Raw genomic sequence first — 13,595 nt, forward strand, 5'->3', positions numbered from 1 at the left:
TATTTTTCTCACAAGTTGCTCCCTTCATTCAAGAGCAGGAAGACACCCAAAAAAGCTGACAGCTCAAAAACAGGCCTGAATATATGCCTCATGACATGGGATGGCAAGGAGGCTGACAGAAGGGGCAGTGGGACAAGTAATATTCATACTACCCCTCCAGCCACACAGCAGTACAGAAAACACTGCACAAGCCTTCTTCCGTGATAAATGATGCACATGCATGGTCATGGCACTCAAAAAAAAAAATGGCCACGCATAACAACAAAATTTTAAGGGGAACATTAGACACAAACCTGCCATAGCTTAACCTTTGGGTATATTCAACGTTTGATCCATTTTACTGCAGGGAAAAACTAGTGCACATGTTAAAAGCAGCTTTCAGCAATGATTATTTTAGAAACTATTGAAGAGAAAAGTGAGTGCTGAAGTCATGAGATTTACTTTCCAAATGGGTCTAGGTATGTACTTTAAAAAAAAACTTGTAATTTCTTGCTTTTTAGAGCCAACTTTTAAATGTACCTATCAAACCAAATATCAGTGCTCCTCAAAATGTGTTTTAAAAATTAAAACAAAACTAATTGTAGGAGATTCAATGCTAAGTTAGGGCTCAAAAACACCCTGGGGGCCTCTCGTGCATTTGTTAGCTGCAGTTTGGACTTTATGTAGTTTGCAGCTCACAGGAAAGCCCTGGGAGTCTTTCAAACTAGTTATAGCTAAAGAAAAGTCCTGAGGGAGTTGAGAAGGTGGTGGAAGGTTGCTGATTCTGTGCTGGAGAGGATTGGGGTCTTAGAGGAAGCGCTGGGAGCCATTCATAGTTCAGTGCAGCCAGGACACTGAAGTTCAGAGGAACCCAGGGGCAGTACCAACTTAGTGAGGCTAGCGATCTACAAAAGAGTTGGAAGTGTGTTGGTAATTAAGAGGTGGGAATGCAGCTTTGTGAATCCTGTGGAATGGAGTCTCAGGAGGAGATTGAACCATTGATAGGTGAGCAGTCACCAAGTTAATCAGAGTCCGAGCGGCTTTTGAGGGAATTCAGAGATTAAATCTTCGAAAGTGAAGAGTTCAAATCCCTCATGAAGGAGTGAGAATTTTAACGAGATACTGTGACTCACAGTGGTCACTGACTTCTGGAGGGGTTTCTGAAAAATCCATGGGATCTGTCTTAGTCACATCTGACACTTAATGTGCAGTATGGTATGTTTGACTGTAGTTTGCCTGTTAATTCACATTTACTTCATGTTAATTCTGAATGATAGAGTATAAGATAGATATTGTAGATTGTATAGTAAAGTTTATGTTTGTTTAAAACCATGGAATTTTGTGGCTTTATTCTTCTAGTGGGTAACTGGGGTTTCAAACCTTTGTCTATTTTAAACAGTAACAAAGCTGCTCCTTTAAGTCACATTATTATTGTTTTAGTTGCTTATACTAGTGCAATGCTCAAGTTGTAAACTAAACTGAATGGTCCAAAGGGAAAAAAACTGTCCCTGAACCTGTCAGCAAATCAAAACCAAAAATCAGATGATAATCCCACAAATCACACATGTCTGGAGGTCGGGGTAGGGGCTTCGGAAGTTGGGGTGGGGGTGTGGGGTCATAGGGTAGGGGAGAGGAGCTGGAAGTTCAGTGGAAGGAGAGGTGGGGTAGGTGCCAGGCCTCATGGGTGGTGGTGGGTAGTAAGAGTTGGAGAGTGGTGGGAGACCTCTGGGAGGTCCGGGATTGGTGGAGGGGGGTGGCGGCGGCGGTCCTGTGGCTTGGGGATAGCCTGAGAGTGGGGTAGTCCCCCGGGGGTTGGGGGTGTCCCATTGGGGGGATAGTCAGGGGATGTGGGGAGTTTTAATCTTCTAACTTGTTCCGGGTAACTACTGACATAACCCAGTTGGAACCATGCAAAGTTTACGATTTAAATAGCATTTTCGGATGGTTCCCATTGCAGGGCAATTGCCCAGGGGAAGTTTGCACTTCTGAACAAACCGTGAACTTCTGGAGGATAACCCCCGCAATCTGACGCTGGAGAGCTCAGAAGTTACGATCCAATAGTTTTACTGATTTGAGTCACCAGGAACAAAATGAAAATTTCGCAGAAATACCACAAATGTTAAAAGTTGAATTTTATATTCATATTTTACCCTATTTTTAAAGAATACAAAATATCAATATTTTACTTACCTGTTTAATATATTCGAGAAGACTAGGAATACAATTAATTTCGAACTTTAGATTCTTCAGTGGTTCCAGCCATTTACCTAATTCTAAAAATCAACAAAGATAAATGGAATTAATGGGCACCAAAATTCATCACATATATTCTGGAGTCAGATACTGAATCAGGGACATCTACAAAAGAAGTTCATTTTGAAAGCTGTCATTTAGATTTAATATTTTTCAAAATGTTAAAATATTTCAATTTTTTATGTTTAATTCCAGCGCTTATAACTGTTTTGAAAAGATGCAAATCAATGATTAAGTCCAATATAATTGGTCAATATCACAGTATCAAAAAATTGTTACAGCAGAGAAGTAGTCCTGTCATGTCTGTCCCGGCTCTCCAAATGAGCAATTCATCCAGTACCATTCCCCCGCTTTCTCCCGTAACCCTGCACTCTCCTTTCCAGAAAATAATCCAATTTCCTCTTGCATGCCTCGATTGAACCTACCTCCACCACATGCCCATTTTTTTTTTCAAGACTTATCTCTATCACAACATCCTGAAAACAAAATTACATTTCTTACAAGAATGGTATGCAGTTTTAATCAAAGAGCGGCAAAACATAAATAGGCATACAAAAGTATAGCTACTGATTGTGTGCAGAATACCACAAATTTAATACTGAACAGGCCAACAGATAGGACATTGCATTGAAAATTTTGGATAAATGCTTCAATAAACTTAACTAAAACTTCAGTAAACAGTTTATTCCCAATAAAATTAAAAATAAAAAGATATAAAAGTTTGTTTAGTACAAACTCTTTAACCTGAGTTTCATTTTTGGTGCAAAGTGCAAGTCTTCTGTTTTGGTAATGGGGTCACACAACAAATATCTGAAAAAAAAATCCATACCAGTCTGTTGGAAATTGAAATACTTGTTCCAATTTCCCGGAATATTATGGCTTACAGTGGGCTATCATTTCCCCAGTAATGAAAATATTCTCATCGTGTGTACATACATATGAAAGACTAGGTATTAGTTTCATCTCAAATGATTAAGGTTTTCGTTTTACTTATAAATGGCTTCTGCATTTGTACTATAGCAAGAAATAGTGAACTGGTTAAAGTTGCTCATTCCCAAGGTGCCTTAGGGTTTAATGTGTCAGGGTACAATTTAGCTAGCCATGCTGTTTAGCTTCTGCTACAAGTGCAGCATGCATGATTTTGTGCCTGTTGAGTATTATTGGTCACCACAATGTGAAACAAGATAGTCAAGACAGTCTTGAGATAGAAAGTGGGACAATAGGCTAGGATGGTAAACAAGTTGGCATCTGGTGTTTTGTACTAGGTATCTAATTTCTTGGCGGTTCTTTCACAATAACTTTGTCATGTCTTAATGCATCAGTAAGAACAGTGTGTGAGAGAACTGATCTATAAAGATTTTAAGCTTTCCTTAACAATCTGTTGAGACAGGCCGTTTTGAAAGGATCAATGAAGGTTCCGTTTCTACTCAGGGAAAAACAAGGTAATTGCGTTTATTTCTCCATATGTCTATTTTTTAATGACATTGTTTATGTCTGAAGATAGTCAAACACAAAAAAAGGATTATGTGGCACCAATGGCTGGTTTGTCAAACTCCAATTTTCTTACAATACCGACAGCCCACTGTATTTGAGGAAGTAACCAAAAGAGCCTGGACGACATTTATTTGAGTGTGAGGCGCAGTCCAGTTTAAAATTAACACCTCACACTTTCAGAAAATAAATTGTCATTTATAGTGTGAATGCTGACCAGGGACACCAGTTAATTTCATCACTCATGTGGTACATCAGCTAACTCAGCATACAACATGGATTGAACATGAGAATTTCATTCAGTGGGGTGGTTTTCAGAATTTGGTTTAACCTTTGACATAGACCATAAACTTTTTGCTAGCCAAATTTCTGGTTTCCTACTTTTCTTCTTCATTGGGTTACTGACTTGCTTCTTCAATTTTTTTCTTGTTTTGTTCTCCCCATGTTGTTTTTGGAGATTGTCCACCACCCAATAACACACTTAAGATGGCTTGTCTCAAATGTATGTTTCACCCTCTTCCTTCAAAAGAGTTTGCTAAATTTCGGAACCCTGGGAGGGGAATACATTGGTAAGTGCTAAGTGATTTGGGGGTCCTGGGGTCTGGGAGGACAGGAGGAAGGGGAAGGGGATTGCAGGATTGAGGGTTACTGAGAATAACATATGAGAACTGTGGGAGTGTTTGGCAGTTGTGATGGGGGTTGGAATGTGACAGCACCAGTTTGTTAGTGGTAGGGTGTGTAAGCATTGAGAAAGAGTTTTTAACAAGTCTGGAAGTACTGAGAAAGAGTTTAAGGAGCACCGATGGTACTGTGTAAGGGATGTCAGGATAATGGAAATTGGATAGTGTGGTTTCAGAGCAGCAGGCAACATTTCAGGCCACTAGGGAAGAGGTTAACTATAATATTGACCCAATTACAGATGCAGAACCAGTCAATGAATTGATCAGAAATCTCCTACATAAGGCTTTAGACAGGCACCAAGATTTGGGAAATGTGTTGGCATCTTTGCTTACTGTGATCAAATGTATTCTTTCAGGGCACGAACATTTAGTTCCTCAGACGTTCAGGGTTTTCCAAATTACTGTTTCTTTAAAAAGAAGAGGACTTTGAGATATCCTTAGATCTCAAACATAACTATTAAACAGTAGCTTTTTTTCCTAAATGTTCGAACACTGGCTGTAATATATTTCCAAAAGATAGCATGCACTATTTAGAAAGGTATTTCATCCATTCATTTATAAGACAATCCTGAAAGTTTATATAAATAATGCATTCCTATAAATGTCTCTCTTTATTTTCTGAATCCCTTGCTTTTTGGCACCAAGGAAAGCCATAGAACCTACTTCAAGGCCCCTGTGAACGTTAATCACCTGAATACATATAGGAACATTTTGGAATAAGTTAATTTTTATTCATTCAAATGACATCCATTTGTCACCTACCTGACAGCATGGCCAAGGCTTGTCAATACACACACATTAAGTTACAAGCACAAACCTACATCTGACCACTCTGTGATACACATTAAGAAAAAACAATAATTAAAATTACTTCACCTTGTAGTTTGGGATTGGTGTCATCAGCCTTGCAGAGTCTCAGTAATCCAGCAGAATGCTGTTCCAGCATTTGTCCATCATGAGTAGACTGTACTGTTAGCAAAATAAGCATGCAGGCATAATTGCATGCAACAGATTTTCTGGACTTTGTGTCCCTGGAATTTAAAGAAAAATTAAGTGCATAATATTAGAAGCCGAATAAAACATGTATGATTTGCAAACACTGTCATTAAAGCTAATAAATTTCACATCCATATCATCAGGGCACGCTGCACTTTGATGGTTTGAAGATATCTTGATAATCTTTGATTATTCTAAACTGCCACCCAAAACAAAGGATTGGGGTGAGGGTGTGGCGAGGAGGGGTGGGAGACCAGTTGCAATCTAAACTATTAACCCTGGTAACAGTTACATAAAAGTTATTCAAAAGAAGTATTAAAAGTTAATCACCAATCACACAAGCCTCAAAACAAATTGAAAAATCAAGTCTTATTTTATAAAATTTACATTTGACTCAAGTTTTAACGCACAGATATTGTGTTGCTACCATTATAATGCTATTCCTCATTGATTCATGATTAGTAAAAACCATTGAGTTACATTGTTAAATACAGAAAAATCATGGTCAAAGTATGGAAACTAGGATGGAGAAGATAAAGATGCCACTTTCTTTAAACTGTCTTGGAAAAAGTCCAACTAGCCCGCAAAATATTGTGTGAAATAAATGTAATTAAAGCTTAAAGACAGACCAGTTTTATCATCAGAAATTTAATGGTAGTAGGGGACAGTATAATGAGGGGGATTGACACTCTTCTCTGCAGCAAAGAGGGAGGGTCCAGGCGGCTGTGTTGCCTGCCCGGTGCCAGGGTTCGGGACATTTGCTCGGGGAGAGGAACTTACAGCGGGAGGGAGAGGATCCAGTTGACATGTAGGTACCAACGACATAGGCAGGACAAATAAAGAGTTTCTGCACAGTCAGTGTGAGCAGCTCGGCACCAAATTAAGAAGCAGAACCTCAAAGATAATAATCTCTGGATACCTATCTAAGCCACATGCAAATTGGCATTGGGCAATTAAGATTTAGGGAAATTAATGTGTGGCTCAAAGACTGGTGTGTGGGAAGCAGGTTCCGGTTTGTGGGGCACTGGCATCGGTACTGGGGAAAATAGGGCTATACCAATGGTACAGTCTACACTTGAACCAGGCTGGGACCAGTGTTCTAGCGAGTTGTGTAAGTAGGGAAGTAGAGAGGGCTTTAAACTAAACTGTGTGGGTGGGGTGGGGGGCAGAGGAGGTGGTGAGATATCAAGCTTGGGCAGATGTAGCAAATCAAGCGGTAGAGTCAAGGCAAGACAGCAAAATAGTAATATGGGAAATGAGAGCCAGAGAATGGCAAGAAGGGAAAAGAGAAGAAAACCTAAGAATACATCAACAGTCAAGACCAGGTGTTGCAAAGATAACAAAAAGACAAAACTAACGGCCCTGTATCTGAATGCGCATAGCATTCATAACAAAGTAAATGGCATTCATAACAAAGTAAATGAATTGAAAGTGCACATTAAAGTAAATAAACACGATTTGATAGCCATTACAGAGATGTGGCTGCAGGATGACAAGGATTGGGTCCTGAATATTGATGGGTATATGACATTCAAGAAGAATAGGAAGCTAGGTAAAGGTGGAGAGGTAGCACTGTTAATCAAAGATGGCATATGTGCAATAGTTAGAGATGACCTTGGTTCAGGGGAGCAGGATGTAGAATCGGTTTGGGTGGAGATGGGGAATAGTAGGGGAAAGTCACTCGTGGGAGTAGTCCACAGGCCCCCGAACAGTAACCACAATGCAGGACAAAGTAAACAAGAAGAAATATTGGATGCTTGTGACAAAGGGACGGAAATAATCATGGGTGATTTTAATCTACATATAAATTGGAAAAATCAGATTGGCAGTAGTAGTCTGTATAAGGAGTTCATAGATTGCTTTTGAGATAGTTTCTTAGAGCAGCACGCTCTGGAATCAACCAGGGAGCAGGTTATAACAATTATTATGCAATGTGACAGGATTAATTTATGACCTCAGAGTAAAGGCACCTCACAACATGATTGAATTTTACATCCAGTCTGAAAGGGAGAAGAATGGATCTAAGACTAATATTTTAAACTTAAATAAGGGCAATTATATGCGCATTAAAGCTGAGCTAGCCGAAGTGAACTGGGATACTAGGCTAGAAGGTAGGTCAATAGAGTAGCAGTGGCAGACATTTAAGGGGATATTTCAGAATACTCAGAACAAGTACATTCCTACTCCAAAGAAAAATGTTAAGGGGAGGGCCCACCATCCGTGGTTAATTAAAAAAGTTACAGAAAGCATCAAACTGAAGGAAAAAGCATATAACTGTGCAAAGATGGTGGGTCAGATGACTGGTCAGGATATAAAGAACGGCAGAGAATTACTAAAAGGCTAATCAGGAGAAAGAAATCAGAGTATAAGAGGAAGCTAGCCAGGAATGTAAAAGCTGATAGCAAGAGTTTTTACAGGTATTTAAAAAGGAAAAGCGAGGTAAAGTGAGTGTTGGTCCTCCAGGGAGTGAGAATGGGGACTTAATAGTAGGTAATAAGAAAATGGTGGATGAAATGAACAAATATATTGCTTCTGTCTTTACTATAGAAGATACAAAAAACATTCCAGTAATAGCTGTAAATCAGGAGGTGGAAGGGAGAGAGGAACTTGGTGAAATTACAGTCGCTGAACAAACTGATAGGGCTGCGGGCTAACAAGTCTCCGGGTCCTGAAGGACTTCATTGTAAGTCTTAAAGGAGTGGTTAATGAGTTAGTAGATACGTTTGTGTTAATTTTCCAAAATTCCCTCGATTCTGGAAAGGTCCCATCAGACTGCAAAGTAGTAAGTACAAACCCTCTATTAAAGAAAGAAGGGAGGGAGGCAGAAAACAGGAAACTATAGACCAGTTAGCTTGGTGTCTGTTGTGGAGAAAGTATTAGAATTGATAATTTAGGAGGCCATGGCTAGGCACTTAGAAAAACTCAAGATAATTGAGAAGAGTCAGCATGGTTTTGTGAAAGGGAAATCATTTTTAACTAATTTATTGGAGTTCTATGGAGGAGTTACATGCGCTTTGGATAAAGGGGAGTCTGTAGAGTACTATACTTGGATTTCCAGAAGGCATTTGATAAGGTGCCACGTCAAAGGTTACTGCGGAAAATAAAAGCTCAAAGTGATGGGGGTAACATATTAGCATGGATAGAAAATTAGTTGGTTGGCAGAAAACAGTGTACATCAATGGGTCTTTTTCTGATTGGCAGGGTGCAACAAGAGGAGTCCTTGGGGTCTGTGCTAGGGCCCCAGCTTTTTACAACTTATACCAATAGCTAAGACGATGGGAGTGAAGGCATGGTAGCTAAATTTGCAGCTAACACAAAGATAGGTAGGAAAGTATGTTGTGAAGAAGACATAAGGAGGTTGCAGACAGATATAGATAAGTTGGGCGAGTGGGCAAAAATACGGCAGATGGTGTATAACGTGGGAAAATGTGAAGCTGTTCACTTTAGCAAGAAGAATCAAAAAGCAGAGTATTACTTAAACAGAGAACAGCTGCAGAATTCAAGGTGCAGAGAGATCTAGGTATTCTCGTACACGAGTGACAAAAGGTTAGTATGCAGGTATAGCAAGTAATTAAAAGGTAATGGAATGCTATCCTTTATTAGAGGAATTTCACATAAAAGTAAGGACGTTATGCTTCAGTTATACAGCGTATTGGTGAGACCATGTCTCAAATAGTGTGTGCAGTTTTGGTCTCCTTATTTAAGGAAGGATGTAAATGCCTTGGAGGTGGTTTAGAGGAGGTTAATAGATTGATACCTGGAATGAGAGGGTTGTCTTATGAGGAAAGGTTAGACAGACTGGGCTCGTTTCCACTGGAATTTAGAAGAGTGAGGGGTGACGACTGAGTGTCTAAGGTCTTGAACGGTCTCGACAAGTTGGGCATAGAAAGGATGCTTCCACTTTTGGGTGCGTCCAGAACTAGGAGGCACTGTTTTCAAATTAAGGGTCACCTTTTTGGGACAGAGATGAAGAGAAATTTTTTCTCTGAGGGGTGTGAGACTTTGAAACTCTCTGCCTCAGAAGGCAGTGCAGGTGGGGTCATTGAATATTTTTAAGGCAGAGGTAGATAGATTCTTGCTAGGCAAGGGAATCAAAGGTTATCAGAGATAGATGGGAACACGGAATTCGAAACAAGCAGGTAAGTCATGATCTGATTGAATGGTGGAGGAGGCTCGAGGGGTCAAAAGGCCTACTTCTGTTCCTATGTCTTATGTTGGCAAATTTGCAGATGCTGCAAATGCTAACTGCCTAAGTTTATAATTACTTGTATTTCACATACGACATGCATCTCTACAGTGCTCTTCATGTGCAGGAAGACAACTCAGCACTTTGCATTAAAGAATGGGGAAAAAAAAGTTTGCCAAGGAGGGAAAAATGGGCAAAAAGCCAACAGCAAGATACAGCTGGAAGGTGGCCAGTTGGAAGTTTGAAAGGACTGGCTAACAAAGTAGCCAGCAGTGATTGAGGGAAAGATAAGAACCAATCCAGTGTTGGAGAGATAGGGAATGGGAACATAAGGCTGGAAATCAGGGAGGCAGGGTAGGACGAGACCACAATTTCGAACTTGAAAAAGCGGATGAGAATATTAGAAACTCACTGGGGCAATGGGAGCCAAAAGAACCTTCTCAAGGGCAACTAGGGATGAGCAACAAATGCTAGCCTTGCCAGTGATGCACACATCCCATGAAAGAATTAAAAATAACAGAACTTGGAACTGATGGGTGTAGAGATGGTCATGTATGATGTGATGGTGCAGGTTGCACTGCTTTCTATGAACTGCAACTTGAGGAGATAAGGATATAGACTATATCAGAAAAGGAGGAGAGGGGTCAAGAAGAGAGGCGGGGCCAAAGACAAGCAAAGCTGTGCAAGTGGAAACAAAGCCATCTTGGTAATGGAGTAGAGATGGTGCAGAAAGCCAATCAAGATTGACCAATACATCAAGGTTCCACACCTCCTGACTCAGTCTAAGATAATGGTTATGGAGGGTGACTGATTCAAAATCAAAAGCACACAGGGTGGCTACAATTTTGTTTGCATTAAATTGTAGGATTGAAATTTTGGGACACACCAAAAACTACTGTGTAGGCCAAGGAAAATCCATTAGAAGTGATGCAATGCCCGCCTTATGGTAGGTACGAGAGAAACCAGGAGACAGCAGTACTCTGCCACCACTGAGTTAGAGACAATGAATGATGCTGTTTGTCAATGTTTGCAGAGAGTCCATGAAGAATAATCAGAGGCAGAAAATCATGGTAAGTGTCATGTGGATGTTATTTTTGACTCTGATTATGCAAGTGTCTCAAGCTAGTGCTCTCAGAAATGGGAGTATTCTAGGACCAGAACCAAAGGAAATGTTGAAGATAGGATAGTAGTTAGAGTGAATGGAGTGATTGAGGATGGGTTTGTTAGAGGGAGGATAATGGCAATCTCAAGGCAGATAGGTATAGTGCTAGGGAAAGGGACAAAGTTACTAAGCAGAGTAATACACAATATATCTGATAATCTTTGACCAGAGTGGAATGAGCAGAAGCACTGCTGCAGTACTTTCAATTTTTACTGTAAAATAGAACACAAAAGTCTATAGCCCACATCCCCTGATCTGTTTCACATGTGGGACAGTGCAAAATAACATGCACCCCATTTCCTAATGAATTAGCACCAGATAGAACAAATGATGCAATTGCCAAACTTTAAAGTATTTTATGCATTCATAGGCATATCAGTTTCTAAACAGTGATTTGGAAAAAACTACAATTCTTCCAAAGATAGTTTTAAAATGGTTTCAATTGCACATTTGACAAAAAAATTGCATTTTTGTCTGCCAAATATACAAATATATTGATTTCTATAAAAAACATTATCGTTTTACACAAATATAAAAAAAAGCTCCACTTAGATTACTTCATAAACATTCACATCTCTCTCTTTCAATCCAACCTGATGATATAAATTTGTAAAAACATCAACACAATGTTTCTGTTCATTTACAATTGGAAATGTTTAGAAAGTTTTCTCCTTAAAAATAGCCTTTTCCCTGCAGAAACAGCAACACACTACAAACGAAAACAAAATGAGAGAGAAACTAATCATTGTATATATATCATAATGAACACAATTTTTGTATAACAAAAAAAATTGAAACTAGTCAACAACAAAGAACACCTAAACAAACATGCAAGGCACCCCAGCCACACAGCAGTTCATTGCATTCATTTGTGCCATATAAGCTGACATAACGATCTATTAAAATAAGATACGTTACCCCAAGAGCTCTTTGGAATAGTATTCCACAAGGGTAATGAGACTAGAGAGATTTTTGTCCAGCTGCAGCACATGGGACACAGCATTTCGTCCAATTGGATTGAATGTGATCAGATAGAGGCTATGAAGAGTTCCTAATACGTCTGCACGGTCTGTTTCCTCAATTGCTAAACCTCGATTTAAGTAGTCAAAAAGTTCAGAAACATATTGCAATGCCTGTAATGAATACAAAAGCCATATAGCCAATGTATCATCATTGCCACTATCAGATTGGATACCCTCCTCTTGATCTTGATCAGAAGTCTGAGACAAAGCTCTTATCAGCAGGTTTGTCGCTTCATACTCTGCGCTGAGGAATAAAAGGCCAGTTTGTATCTGAATGAGGAACTTAATCAGGTCTTTAATAGATTGTAACAGATTAGGATGAGCGTTGGTTGCAGGAATAGACAGAAGTAGGGTGAGTGATTCCAGAAAATGGCAGCTGTTAAGATACCTGCAGGAAAAATAAATCAGAGACAAGTTATTCCAAGCTTATGAATTTTGAAATGAATTTTGGCTTCCCGACATGTATACTCAACAGTAAATCAACTATATAGAGGGTGAGCATATTGATCTGTATAATAAGTCCATCAATTGGCCTTTAAACCATAAATTAAATATATTGATCATATTTGTTTTATACAGTTGAAAATTTGATAAATTTAGGCTGGAGGACCTTCAATCAAGTTTGAATGCAAAAAATTCTTTGGTTTCATGCTTTCAAACACTGAAATTGAATTATTTTTACATTTTACCAACACTTCATTCAATGCATGCAGTTAATTACAGATACAAAATGCATTTTAACTTTGTAGCTGTTTAATGTATTTACTCTGCCTGGTGATGTGATTGTGCTGTATTAAATGTGTGGTTAGATTTTGTTTTAATGATAAATATTTTAAAAATGGCGGTAGTTAAACTTCTGTTGCTAAGGTTGTAGATACAGATGATAGAGTGGATGTGTCCGTACAGGGAGGAGCTGGTGCTGAGACACCAAGAAGTAGAAGGTTAAAAAATGAAATAGGAAGCTCCCAAAACTAAATTCAGAAGTGTAGAAAACAGAAGAACAATTAGGGATGGGCAATAAATGCTGGCCTAGTCTGTGATGCCCACATCCCATGAACGAATAATAAAAAAGAATATTAAGAAGGCCAAATATTATTTTCTAGCTTATTACATATCTCTACCATAAAGTGATATGAGCAGAATTACTAGGGTAAAATCAGTAGTTATGAGTCATGTTGAATGGTGCTAGTTTTAGAAGTAAAATGTAACATTATTTGGGGTAAAACTGGTTGGTACAGGGGAAATAGCTTGTATTGCTAAGTGAAGAATAGGAAAATAGCCAATAATAAAGGATGGAATTAAGGGTTGTTTAAACTAGAAATAAAGGGGGAAGGGAAACAAACTGATTAAGGACCGGAAATTGGATGGTAATGCAAAAGAATAGCAAAGATGAAACAGGAAACAAATTTAGGCATAGTGAACAAAGAGAATGATGAAAAAGAAAACTAGGATAAAAGTAACAAATGCAATTAAGTGCTTTCAGCTGAATGTTAGAAGCATTCAGAATATATACTAGAAATAGAAGCATTTGTAGTGGAAGAAAAGTATAACATAGGCACTGTGAAATCGTGGCTCACTCCAGAATTCAATATACATTTGTTCACGAAAATAGAGATGATAGCACATAAACAAAGATCGTCCAAATTAGAAAATTATGCACAGTTAAATTATATCCCAGGGAAAGGCAAAAAAACCTGTCTAGATGCATAAAATGATTAAGTAGAGAGCATGTCAAACAAATCGGCTACAGATCTTCAGGACAGGTGAAGAGAAATAGTCTTTATATAAGGAGTGAGGAAGGTGTACTCAGACAAAAATATTATGGT

At 38.9% G+C, this 13,595-nt stretch overlaps 1 protein-coding gene across 4 annotated transcripts in view; it reads right to left on the reverse strand.

Annotated features, from left to right (window-relative positions):
• virma (vir like m6A methyltransferase associated) overlaps window positions 1-13,595 on the reverse strand; it is a 118,630-nt gene that overhangs the window by 61,991 nt on the left and 43,044 nt on the right. For all 4 annotated transcript variants that reach the window (XM_078540772.1, XM_078540770.1, XM_078540773.1 and 1 more), the window contains 3 exons: window positions 11,666-12,157; window positions 5,280-5,434; window positions 2,170-2,252 (listed from right to left, as the gene is read on the reverse strand). In XM_078540772.1, the coding sequence (XP_078396898.1) occupies window positions 2,170-2,252; window positions 5,280-5,434; window positions 11,666-12,157 (730 nt within the window). The remainder of the gene's footprint in view (window positions 1-2,169; window positions 2,253-5,279; window positions 5,435-11,665; window positions 12,158-13,595) is intronic.

This window comes from Cetorhinus maximus, chromosome 4 (assembly GCF_964194155.1).
Source record: "Cetorhinus maximus chromosome 4, sCetMax3.hap1.1, whole genome shotgun sequence".
Classification (NCBI taxonomy): domain Eukaryota; kingdom Metazoa; phylum Chordata; class Chondrichthyes; order Lamniformes; family Cetorhinidae; genus Cetorhinus; species Cetorhinus maximus.